We start from the raw sequence: 11,933 nt of genomic DNA, 5'->3' as shown, positions 1-11,933 counted from the left end.
GTCCCCTTGTTATCTTTGATAGTGTCTTCCTTGTCTGCTATAACCAGTCAAGGTGTGTGGTGTTCATCTTGCATCTACTTAGTCCCCCACACCTGGTCAGTCCCCCACACCTGGTCAGTCCAGGGCTCCCCACTGCTGTTCTCGGGAAGTTGAGAGAGTGAAGGCCAGATGCTGGGGTGCTCTCTGCTGTGTGAGGGTGAGGACTCCTATCACATGGGGTGTCAGGACAACAGTGGGGTGCTCTCTGCTGTGTGTGGACGGGTGAGGACTCTTAGCACACGGGGTATCGTGACACCGTGTTTAAGCCGTCTCATGGGCCTTCCCGTTGTCCCATTGTCACACTTGTGCCCACGAGCTGCGATCTTTTCAGAACAGACTGCCACATTTTTCTCCCGTGGGGCAGCTGGTGGGCTCTGACTGTTGGCTGCTTGTTGCTTGGCAGCTGGGCACTAGCCACGGCACCACCTGGGCTCCTGGGCCCTCCTGTTGTTGTCAGGTGCCACTGAGTCAACCTCTACTCATAGCAGCTCTCTGAGCCACGGATCCGAGCCCTGTGCTGTCCTGCCCTGCGCGGCCTCGCCATGTCTCACGTGCTTGAGCCCCCGGTGACTGTGTGGAAGGTCTTCCTCTCCCCTGCTGACCCTCCACCTTTCCCAGCGCCCTGCCTTTTTCAAGGACCAGCCCCTCAAATCATGCTCAGTGCATGAGGGGTGCAGCGCCACCACCCCGGCCTCCGGGGAGCACCTCACTTCCTCTCCCACCGCTTGCTCTCAGCAGTGCTCTTTCCAGCGCCATAGCTTCAAGGTCATGTTTCATTCACTGTCCTCTTTATTCATTGTCCAGCTGTAGAACGTACAGGAAGTGGTTGAGAAGACTTGGATCAGGCACCTCTGACCTCAGGTCTTAGCGTGTTAGTAGCTGATCTAGGTTTCAGGTTGTCTGTGGAGATGTGGGTCTCATGGACAACAGTTGACCTCATAGCTGCCCTCCAGCCCAACTGAACAGAAAGATAGAAATGGGAAGAAACCCCAGACTCCTGGCTTCACTCCCTCTGCGGCGCTCACAGCCTTGACAGCAAGTAGGAAGCGGGTCATTTTCACTTGGGGTGTGTGTGTGTGTGCACATGTGTGCATTCACGAGCTCAGCAGTGTGCCTGGCATTGGTCACCTGAGGACCCAGGGGGATCAGGGAAGTGCTGCCCACCCATCACAGACTCTGTCATGAGCCCTCTGGTGCCACCTTCCTCCAAGGTCCTCGAGCCTGGGCAGAAGCCACAACTGCTCGGCCGAAGGCCCTCTCTCCTAACCGCTGCTGCTCCCTCACCCCCAGATCTGCTTTGTACTGATGAGGGGACCAAAGAGAATTCATCATCAGCTGCTGTCCCTGTCAGCTCCCACATTGGCCCCATGTCCATCAAGACAGGACCACTGGACTCGGGACTTTTCTGTTTTAACTTGTGTTTTTGAGAATGTCCATGGCAGAACCTGCCCCTTGGATGACATCTCAGGTACGATTCAGGGACGTTGATGATTCTCTGAGCTGTGCGGCCATTCCTTTGCTCACTGCCCCCAAGGCTCCCATCTGACCTTTCGAGTTGCCCTTCTCTATTTGACCCCTTAGAACTAGAGTGTAAAGGAGCGTGGTGATCTAGGACGGCACCCACTCCTGGTCAAGCTAAAGCGAAGGGTGGCCCAGGCAGATGTTTGGCAGTTGACCACCAATCCTTTCTCCTGGAAAGTGATGCCAGGGGGTGCAGGGTCATGGTGAGGACATAGCCTGACCACATGAGCATGCAGAGCTGCCACGCACTAATGTGTCCTTGAGGTGCAGGTGACATAGGACCCTCTTCTCTCTCTTGTGCCAGCATGGTGTCCATCTTTCCCTCCCACGGTCACACCTCCTACCTGCTCACCCCGTCCTCCTGCATCCCCTGCCTGTGTCGCCACCTGCCTGAGACCAGGCCTGGCTCGAGCAGCGGCCGATTTGCCCTCATGTCCACCCAGCTGTGTCCCCACAGTGCTCCTCGCTCACAGCCCTCACCCCTGGCATTCTCATCCCGAAACAAAACTTGAACATGGCGTGGTGACATTTAATTCAGTGTTTCTCATTTCAAAGCCTTACACACGTTAATTAATTCCCACCAAGCCCCAGGAGGCACATTATTAATGCCGGCGGCGCCTTTCATGCTGCTCCACCGAGGGAGCCCTCCACTCTGTGCCGGGCGAGGGAAGGAGACTCATTGTGACCATCCCGGGGACGCGACCTCAGCGGGGACGAGGTCGGCGATAATGAGTGCCCGCCAGCCAGCGTCTTGGAGCGCCCTCACCCCTGCGGTCGTGCGCCCTGGACAAGCAGTGCGCATGCCCCCCTGGGGCCTGCACCCGACTGACTTCCCTGTGTGGGCCTCACCAGCCTGCCTGACTCTGAGCGCCCCACTCCCCAGTGTTTCAGAAGGCAGCCAGCATCTCTCCCCGGCGGGTGGACTGGACTGTGGCAAGGCTGGCTGTGGTCCGTCCTGTGAGTGTGAGGGTCTCCGCACCCCCCGAGGCAGCCTCACACAGAGTGGGCCCCTGCCTCGTGCTGAGAGCTGGCCGCTGTGAGCACTGTCCCTGTGGGGGCTTTGTAAACCACTAAGCCTACAGGTCAGTGGTTCCAGCCCTCCAGAGAAAGAAGTACACCCATCAGCCCCCCTCAGGACTAGCAGGAGGCGTTGCGGGCAGCTCTGCTCTGTCCTGGGGGTCCTGACTCCCTCCAAGCAACTCAAAGGTGCCCCACAGCAGCAAAGACAGCTTGTGTGAGCTGGGTTCCTCTCAGTTCTGACTTTTGCTCCCAGGAGTAGATGGAAGTCTCCCAGCTCTGCCCGCCGGGTCTGGGGGCATCAGGCTGCTTTTAGCACCTGGTGAGGTCTCTGCCCTTGGCGGCCTGAGCACAGCGCTGGCCGAGGCCCTGCCCTCCTCCACCTTCCCTGCAGGCCGGCAGTGGTGGTTCCGGTGTGAAAACGCTCTTCCATTTCCCTGGTTCTGTCTGCCCACGCAGCCGTGACGCATTTTGAAAAGCACTCCTATTAAAAATGCATAGGCATGTGATTTAACATGTAGAGAAGCGTGGACGGGCCTCCGAGCTCTGACTCAGACGAATCTGGACCTCGGCTCAGGCCTGAGCCATCTTGGCCTGCGGGCAGGGCTCACGACCCCTCCTGCCCGAGTCTGCTGACAAGTGGGGCTTTCTGCTGGTGCGGGTGGGGGGCGTGGGTGAGGGTGCCCAGGGCCGCAGCGCCCACAGTGCAGTCTCAGGTTTCCAGTGTTCTTTCCACTCCCTTGGAGGGTCACTGTCCCTGGTCCCCACCTCTGCAGTGTCCTCTTCGTTCCCCACACACCCTGTGTTCACAGCTGCTTCCGCCATGCTTGAGTGGCCTGTGGTTAATGAATCACTCAGCTGGAAACCTAAAGGTTGGAGGTTTGAACCCACCAGTCACTCTGAGGGGAAAAAACCAAGGCAATCACTTCTGTAAAGACTTAACAGCCTTGGAAACCCAAAGGGTCATCTCTGCCGTGTCCCATGGGGCCAGAGTCCTCTCGGTGGCTGTGGGTTTGGCTGTCTTGTTTGATTAACCCAGAAACGAAGTTTACAGCGTCATTCCCAGCCCCGTTGCCATCACAGCAGAGCACAGGTGACAGCTTGTGAGCCAGTGGGAGCTCAGTGCTGCCCCTTCTGTGATGTTCCTGACTCCCAGGTGACGCTGTCTGTGACAGACAGCTCAGTGCTCCTTGTTCCATCGCTTTGTAACGGGGTTGCTGAACTCACCCCGCTGGTCACTTACTCACTTCATCGTTTTTATTCTTTTCTTTTTTTTTTAATTTTGTGTACATGTACCGTCAAATCAGATCTGACTGGTACAGGAGGATATTGCGCCTCCTTCTCCGGCAGAGCGTCTGGTGGATTCGAACCATGTTCCTCTGGGATTGCAGTGCAGTTTCTTGCCACTAGGCCACCAGAGCTCCCCTGTTTTTATTCTTTTCTGTTTGTCACGGATACAGAGTCGGTAGCTCAGAGTCCCGAGGGCAGAGACGTCGCTCCTGCCCGTGGTCAAGGGAGGGTATGTGCCGCAGAGCTGGCCTTGTCAGGTGGCCAGCTCAGGTGGGGCCCTTCCGGAGTCCACTCGTTGGCTGTGGGTTTGGCTGTCTTGTTTGATTAACCCTGTGTGACCGAGAGGGAGTGCAGTGCTCATAGGAATGGTGGTGGTCTTCCGCCGCCCCAGACCCCTTCTGGATACTCTTGGCTTATCAGGTGCTCCCAGGTCTCCAGCTCTCTGGGAGCCCATCTGCCCTAGTGTCCAGCGATGGGATGGCACCCAGAGGCCACTCCCCAGCCCTTCTGATGGCTGATGCACACTGCCTGGCTGATGGTGTTGCCAGCAAACCCCCCAGCGTGTGGCTCTGAGAGGACCCAGCAGAGGAGACCTGGGAGGGAAGACTGGGATGAGAGTGGGGCTGGACCCTGAGCCAACGACACCCAGGATGGGGTTCGGACAGGACTGCTGGGGGTGGGGCCTGGGTCGATGGCCTTGTAATAGTCAAGGCTGTGCAAGGGACTTAGGGGACTTGTCAAAGCGTGTTGGTTTCCCTTTTCAAGTTCATCAGGCCAGGGCCTTCCGTGTCCATCCAGCACCTCCAGGTTTCGGGCTCCAGTCAGTGTAGAGCGTGCCGGCAGGGTTCTCTGTCACTGGAGCTGCATTTCCGCGTGTACTGGCTCAGACGAGGCCACATAACAGGTGCCAGCCCCACAGGACCCCACAGGGACTGGGCTCCTCTCCCAATGCGAGGGGCTCTGCTTTCTCTTGAAGACATCTGAGCGCTCCCACGTCGGCAGCTGCTGTCCTGTGTTCTTCTGTACCTGCCGCTGCGCTCTGCTCGTTCTCTCCTGTTTTTACTGGGGTGACGCCACCTCCGGGACGATGCCTGGCGATGCTGTGCAGCCTCCAGCTCTGTCCGGTCCCACGGTGTTCCTGCCCCTAAAGGAGATCCCACACTCGTTCAGCACGGTACCCCCGGTTCACCTCCCCAGTTCCTCACAGCCCCTCCTTGGGGCGCCTTCAGTGGGTTTACCCTGTCGAGACGTGTCATGGGGACAGAGGCAGCATGTGGCCTGGGGTCTGTGTTGGGCTGTGTCGGTGCTGAGCTGCTGGTGACGGCCAACTGCACACCCCTCCTGTGGCACACTGCGGTTCTGACACTCCTGGGCCCCTTTGTGGGCGTGTTGTGGTGCCCTGTTCTGACTGCTGTGAGGAGGGCGGCCATGACCCTTCCTGTGCGAGCAGTTTTTGTCACTTCTTTGGGGAGATGCTCAGGAATGGGGTCGTGGGGCCCAGTGATGACCGTCTGTTGGAGGGACAGGTCATTTTCAGTCTGCCTTATCTGTAACCAGCAGCAGCGGATGTTTCCTGAGCATGTGGTCACACGTGCGCCTGGCACCGGTGCGCCCTGCATGGGTCTCCCGCTCGCCACGCTGCTTCCATCCAGCCACGTCTTGGCATCGGCTGCACTTGCTTCACTTTAGAAAGGAAATGGAGAAAGCTGGTCTGAGTAACAGCGTGTGTAGAATTTCTCAAGTCAAAGCATGATCCCCGGCCGGAAGCGGAGCTGGTGGCCTCTCTCCTGAGTGCTGCTGCTGTGTTGTTTCGAGGCAGTGTTTATGCACCTTTTATTGATTTCTTGATTTTAGCCGGTGTTCTTGACTTCCTGGTGCCCCAGTGCTGTCAGAGTCATTCAGTGTGGTGGAGAATCCAGCGTCGGGTGCATCCCGTCTGCTCCGCCGGTGGTCACAGGCCCGCTCTTGCCGCTCTTTGTTGCTGGGAGCGGGCACGAGCCGTTCACGTCGTCTCCTTCCAGGTTAGCTCGATGTGCAGCTGACTTGGATCAACTAGAGACCAGCCCTCACGATTCTGTAACCATGGAAACAGTTCAATAGATTCCAAGCAGCATGTGTGGGTCTGGCTCCGATCCCTCTGTCCGAGGCCCCCGTGTGCCCAGCCCCAGGCCTGTCCAGTCCATTGGGAGCTCTCAGGCGATGGTCACAGGCAGGCCTGGGCCCGGGCACGTCCTCTGCACTTGTGTCCTGGCTGCTGCCCTTGCTCTGTGGTCCTGTGAACCAGAGAAGACCTGTCTCACTCCATGGGCCGCTGGCTGGTGTGTTCCTGCCAGTGCTGGTACCTGGGGTGGCAGCCACCGAAAGTCTGACCTCCAACCTGATGACCTCTGCCCACGCCGGGCACCTGCCCGCATGTCCAGTTCTGCTGCCGTGAAGCTCAGGCAGATGGCTCAGGAGCTGCCTTTGTCTGGGTTTCTCGTCCATTTCCTCTTACGTTTTAGGAGACCTGGTGGTGCAGTATTTAAGTACTTGGCTGAGAAGCATGATTCAAGCCCGCCGGCAGCTTCACGGAGAAACACAAGGCAGAATTGGCTTCTGAGGGTGGGCAGTGTGTGGACAGTACGTGGGCAGTGTGTGGGTAGTGTATGGGCCAGCATGTCGGCAGTGTGGGGGATGAGGTCTGGGAGTGAGGGTGGGCAGCATAGGGGCAGTGTGTAGACAGTGTGTGGGCAGCATGTGGAGTAATGTCTGGGAGAGTGTGTGGGCAGTGTGGTGGCCATGGCTTCCCCAGCTCTCGACCTTCACGTTGTTCTCATGGATTTTCTTTCACATGCACGGTCTCTGTGTTGTGTGTGTTACATTGTGGATTTTGAGGTTAGCCTGAAGCCCTGCCAACCTGAATCCCTTTGCTGCTTGAATCAGCTGTGTCACTGATCCGCTGAACCAGGCGTAGGTTCAGTCCGTGTAAGATTCCTAAGAAGGCAGAACTCTGGGGACCCCCCTGTGGTCAGAATCGAGGGCTGAGGGGCCACCTGCAGCGGAGCGCTAGGTGTTTTGGGGGTCTGGAGAGGCCTGTCAGAACTATATGCATTTGTTGAAAATCATCAAAACACTTGAAACAGGTGAATTTAACTGGGTGTAACCTGGACTGCAACACAAGTGCATCCTCGGGGGGCGTGGTGGGGGTGGAGGAGGAGGGAGACCGGTGGAGGGGGAGCAGAGCGGGGAGGGGGTGCCAGCACCTGTTGTGCTCAGGCCTGGGCAGCTGCCGCCTTTTTATCTGTTTATGTTGGTTTGCGTGCAGAATGTCGATATCTTGTATTTCATTGTGTTTCATGCATTCCTCTATTCACATTGTTTCACATTATCGTCCCATACATGGTGTTTTAAACAATTAATCCGCATTAGTCCATGCCCACCATTACCTCACCTTCTCAGGTCCTCACTGGATCTTTCCTAATCCTTCACCCCCTGCCTCTGCCCACCAAACTGCAGCTTCATGATCCCCGCTTCCCCCTTCAGCCCCCTCTTCTGTCCCCTTCCCCCTTTGGAGTTTTGTACACATCTTACTACTGATCTTTCTGCTTTCACAGTAATGGTCCTATCAGACTGAGTTAGTTCACACAACGTAATGCTCTCCAGCGTCTCCCACGTTGTACAGTATTATTCTAAATCACTGCTCCTGTGTGCTGCATAGTATTCCGTCACACCAGTGCGCCAGTTTTTCAGTCCATTTGTTTGTTGGTGGATCTTTACGCTGTTTCCATTTTCTTGCTACTGTGAACATCAGTGTTCAGTGGGAGAGAGACCTTCCATGCTGTTACTTTGGTGAATTGAGGGCTGGACATCGGTCAGTGGGCTCTCCCCAGCAGTCTCTGGTGGTCTCCCCCAAGTGCTGTCCTGGACACAGCGCTGTTGGCAGCTCCTGAGAGAGAACAGCACCAGACAGGAGAGCTCGTCTGGGGGTTCCAGCAGGAGAATGCGGCCACTCAGAGCCGCTTGACAGGACAGAGCTCTTCTGTCAGCTCGCAGCTCCGTGAGGCAGGAAGAGGATACGTGCTAGACGGCCAGCTCAGCTCGCCTGGTCAGCGGGGAACAGGTTTCTCAGCCAGACCATCTCCACTGAATCAAATGTACTGAGCTTGGGCACGTGTATTTGGGAAGTTACTGTCAGTGGGCATAGAATTGTAGTGAGGACTTTGGGGGAATTGGGGTTCAGAGTGGGCTTTTGTTGGTTGGAGGACAGCAGTGTGCCTGAGTGCTGGTGGGATGGGCAGGGGAGGGAGGTCAGTACAAGAGGACAGGGCTGAGGACGGGGTCTGTGAGCAGAATGTGGGCGTGGGCCTCAGTGGGATCGGGGCCTTGTCTGGCCGAGAGGGTGGGGTCAGACACAGGGCACACCAGGTCAAACTGCAGGATTGGGGCCTGGCGCTCTGTTCAGTTGGGCGGGCGGACAGCAGGTCATCCTGACAGCGAGCTGAGGGAGGGAGCTGAAGGCACGGGTGACTGAGACCTGGAGAGGGGCCACGGGGCAGGTAACCCTGACCGCTGTGGCGTGGCCAGTCCACGTGGTACCTTCCTACAGTCCTTTCGTCAGGGAGCTGGCGGAGGGACAGTTTGCTTCCTTCCCCTGACTCGTGTTCTACCTCCGTCTGTCCATCCACACGGTTTGCAGTGGTGCTGTGCCCTCCACGAGCTCTGTTAGTTAGCCAGATTATCGCTTTCCTGCATTTCAGATCATATTTTCGAAAAAGATGTTTTTTCCTCATAATTTTTTTATACGTTATTGTGATCTTGATGGACGTTTACAGAACAACTTCATTTTCCATTTAACAATCTGTATACATTTGTTTTCTGACATTTCGTGTCAATGCCCTCTGTGACAGCACTCTCCCCACTCCCTCCCTGTGGTCCCTGTTTCTACTCACCTGCCTTTTCTGCCCCTTCCTGCCTTCTGAGCTTTGGCTTGGGCAATGCTGTCTTTTCAGTTCTGTGTGGCTGGCTGTGCGGCACGTTCTCACAGTGGTGTCCTCCGGAAGCCTCTCGTCTGCGTGGCTCATCCTGCAAGTGGGTTTGCTTCCAGGGTGGAAGGTGTTGGAGGGCTACAGTGTTGGGGTCCCCCCCCAGTCTCTGCTGGTCCAGTAAGTCTGGTCTTGTGTGTGTGATCTTGAATATTCCCCCCATTTTCCTTCCCCTCAGTCGGGGCCCTTATGTTGGTATGGAGACCAGTGTAACGTTGGTAGCTGGGCACCATCTAGTCCTTCCGGTCCTGGGTGAATGGACACGGGTCCATGTGCCCAGTCATCCTTTAGACAACTTATTTCCTAGTCTCTGGTTGTTTCACTCTTCTTTGTATCATAGATGGCTGCTCATAAATAAACTATTGACACCAGAGTCGCGCCTGACTGAAGGAGGGCCCTGGCGTTCGCTTTATGGACTTGACCCTGGGACTGGCCCGAAGCCCCGGGGCCCAGGAGCTCTTTCTTGAGTGTTTGGCTATAGCTTAGTAGCACTTTGCGTCTCTGTGCCTCTTGTGTGCTACGTCTCTGTGGAGCTCCTTGGGCTTGCTGCCTCGTACGCTCCTTTTCTCAGTTGCTTCTTGTGTTGCTCGTGTGTGTGTGTCCTCAGGTTGACCTTGTGTCAGTTGCACTTTTTGACACGATCACTGCATGTGTGAGACAGGGCCACCGCCTGGCCTGCACCACCGTCATGATCATTTCTTTGTGGGAGCCTGCAGTTCTGGCTTTCGTGGCATTCTGTCTTGTGGGCACTGCCCCGCTTCACATTGAGCTGACCCTACGATGTCCTTTTCTAGAGAGCGGCTCCTCCTCAGTCTGCCCATGGCAAGAAAGACCAAGGGCCACGTGGGCTTGCATCTCTTCCCAGGGTGTCCTGTGTCTCAGAAAATGTGTGTCACCTTATAAAGTAGTCATTATTCCAGTTAGAAAAACCTGGAGGTGAAGTTCTCATCACTGAAAAGAAACAGCTTAAAGTGAGCCCTTAGTGGCATTTCCTGGACTCCTGTAGAGTCCCTCGTCTAGGGTCACCAGGTGTAAGTTCAGACTTGGAGAGCATAGGGGGTATTCCAGGTGTTCCCATAACTCCGTTGTAAATGTGCCCCTTCCTTCTGCAGGCCCGCTACAAGCAGAGCCTTGACCCGACCGTGGATGAAGTCAAGAAGCTTTGCACGTCTCTACGCCGCAACGCCAAGGAGGAACGAGTTCTCTTCCACTACAACGGCCATGGGGTGCCCCGGCCCACCGTCAACGGCGAGATCTGGGTCTTCAACAAGGTGGGCATGCCTGGGGTCCCAGCGGCCAAGTGCTTTCTCCTGCTGGGAAGTTCTCTGGTGGGTGGTCACCGGCAGGCCCTCACCGTACGTCCATTTTGGTGGCCACATGTTAGCATGCGCTCATGCGTAACCTTTGCCACAGACCATCCACAGTGTCGGCAGACAAGCGTGCTTTCTTCCCCGGTGGGAAGTTGTGGAATCCTTTCCACTTCATTGATGAACGTTGCGGAAGAAGCGGGCTTAGCGTTGTTTCTGCTGTGGAACGGCTGATGGATGACGGGCGCCACGGGGTCTGGCCTGAGCGATTTCATTTCTCTTTGGGAACGAGCTGTGTGTAGTTCTTTGAGGAAAGACCTCAGAATATCTGCCTTTTAGTGTGAATAATTGGAAGGTTTTCCTATTTTGTCAGAATTGTCCTTTGAGAATCATGGGTTATCAATGAAAAGAAAATCCTTTCTGTGTACTAAAGAGTAGTGCTGAGTGCTCCAACAGACACAGATGCAGCCAGACCCTCCCCCGGGGCAGCTGGACCCTCCCCCGGGGCAGCTGGACCCTCCCCTGGGGCAGCGGGGCCCTCCCCTGGGGCAGCTGGGTCCTCCCCCGGGCCCTTACCTGAAGCAGCTGGGTCCTCCCCCGGGCCCTCACCTGGGGTAGCTGGGTCCTCCCCCGGGGCAGCTGGACCCTCCCCTGGGGCAGCTGGGCTCTCACCCGGGGCAGCAGGGCCCTCACCCAGGGCAGCCGGTCCCTCACCTCGACCCTCACCCGGGGCACTTGGTACTCACACGGGGCAGCCTGGCTGGAATTTTTCTTAGTTCTCTAGCAAAAGGCTGCAAGTGAGGGTGACAGGAGGTGACATCCTTGTACTTTGCTCATTGTGACTGGCAACATCTGCCTTGTCCCAGCCTGGGAGCGCATCCACCTCCACCTCACTCATTGTGGCCTGTTTCCCCCTTGGTCATAATGTATTCTGCTCTGAGATCTTAAGAAATTCCCTGTTTTCATCTAAAACTATTTTGGCTTTAATCCATGTAGAACTGGGGGTTGGGTCTAGTGTTAGTTAGAAATCCAAATTCATTTTCTTTCCGCGGAGACTGCCTCTTCCGTTACTGTGACACCAGCCTTGAAGGGAAGTGCGTGCCTGTGCTGTGTGGTTCTGGCCACCAGTGCTCTGGCCCCGCCAGTGCAATGAGCGCGTGAATCGCTGTTGCTTTGCAGTCATTCTTGTGTCAGAGACGGTGAGGACCCCATCTTTGTTACACCTTAGTGCTATCCCAGCTGTTCTCAGCCCCTAAGCTGCCATGAAAAGATTGACTCTGTGGTTAAGGTCTAGCAGAATGCCTCTGGAGTTATGTTTCATTGAGGACATAATGGGGCATCAGTTGTTCTTGTGTGCTCTTGAATCGGAACTGACCCATAGCTGACCCTCCAGCAAGTTTTGAGACACAGGTAATTGCACGGGAGGAAATGACCCATCCTCTCCCACGGAGCGGCTGGTAGAGTCTAACTGTGTGCCTTTTGAGTTTTGTTCTTAGGTAAATGTATGCCAGTACAGTTTGCTAATTTCTTAATGAAGGTTTGTGCATTATTTTTAGAGTTAATCCCAGCTAGTTCATATTTTGAAGTTGCTATAATTGTTTATTACAATTCTAATATAATTACAATATTACAATGAAATGTGCAAGGAGTTGGAGTCGGAAAATCAAAAGGGCTGAACTCGCTCAGCATATCTTAAGCTCAGGGAACTGAAGAACAAATTCAAACCTCGAGTTGCTAT

General features: G+C 55.7%; 1 protein-coding gene across 2 annotated transcripts in view; it reads left to right on the top strand.

The window, feature by feature from the left end:
* Positions 1-11,933, top strand: part of RPTOR (regulatory associated protein of MTOR, complex 1) — a 285,559-nt gene that overhangs the window by 118,477 nt on the left and 155,149 nt on the right. For both annotated transcript variants that reach the window (XM_006886162.1, XM_006886161.1), the window contains exon 4: positions 10,001-10,159. In XM_006886162.1, coding sequence (XP_006886224.1) covers positions 10,001-10,159 — 159 coding nt within the window. The remainder of the gene's footprint in view (positions 1-10,000; positions 10,160-11,933) is intronic.

This window comes from Elephantulus edwardii, unplaced genomic scaffold (assembly GCF_000299155.1).
Source record: "Elephantulus edwardii isolate Elephantulus edwardi_28Jun2011 unplaced genomic scaffold, EleEdw1.0 scaffold00048, whole genome shotgun sequence".
In the NCBI taxonomy this organism is placed as follows: Eukaryota; Metazoa; Chordata; class Mammalia; order Macroscelidea; family Macroscelididae; genus Elephantulus; species Elephantulus edwardii.
This window is presented reverse-complemented; position numbering and strand designations above follow the sequence as displayed.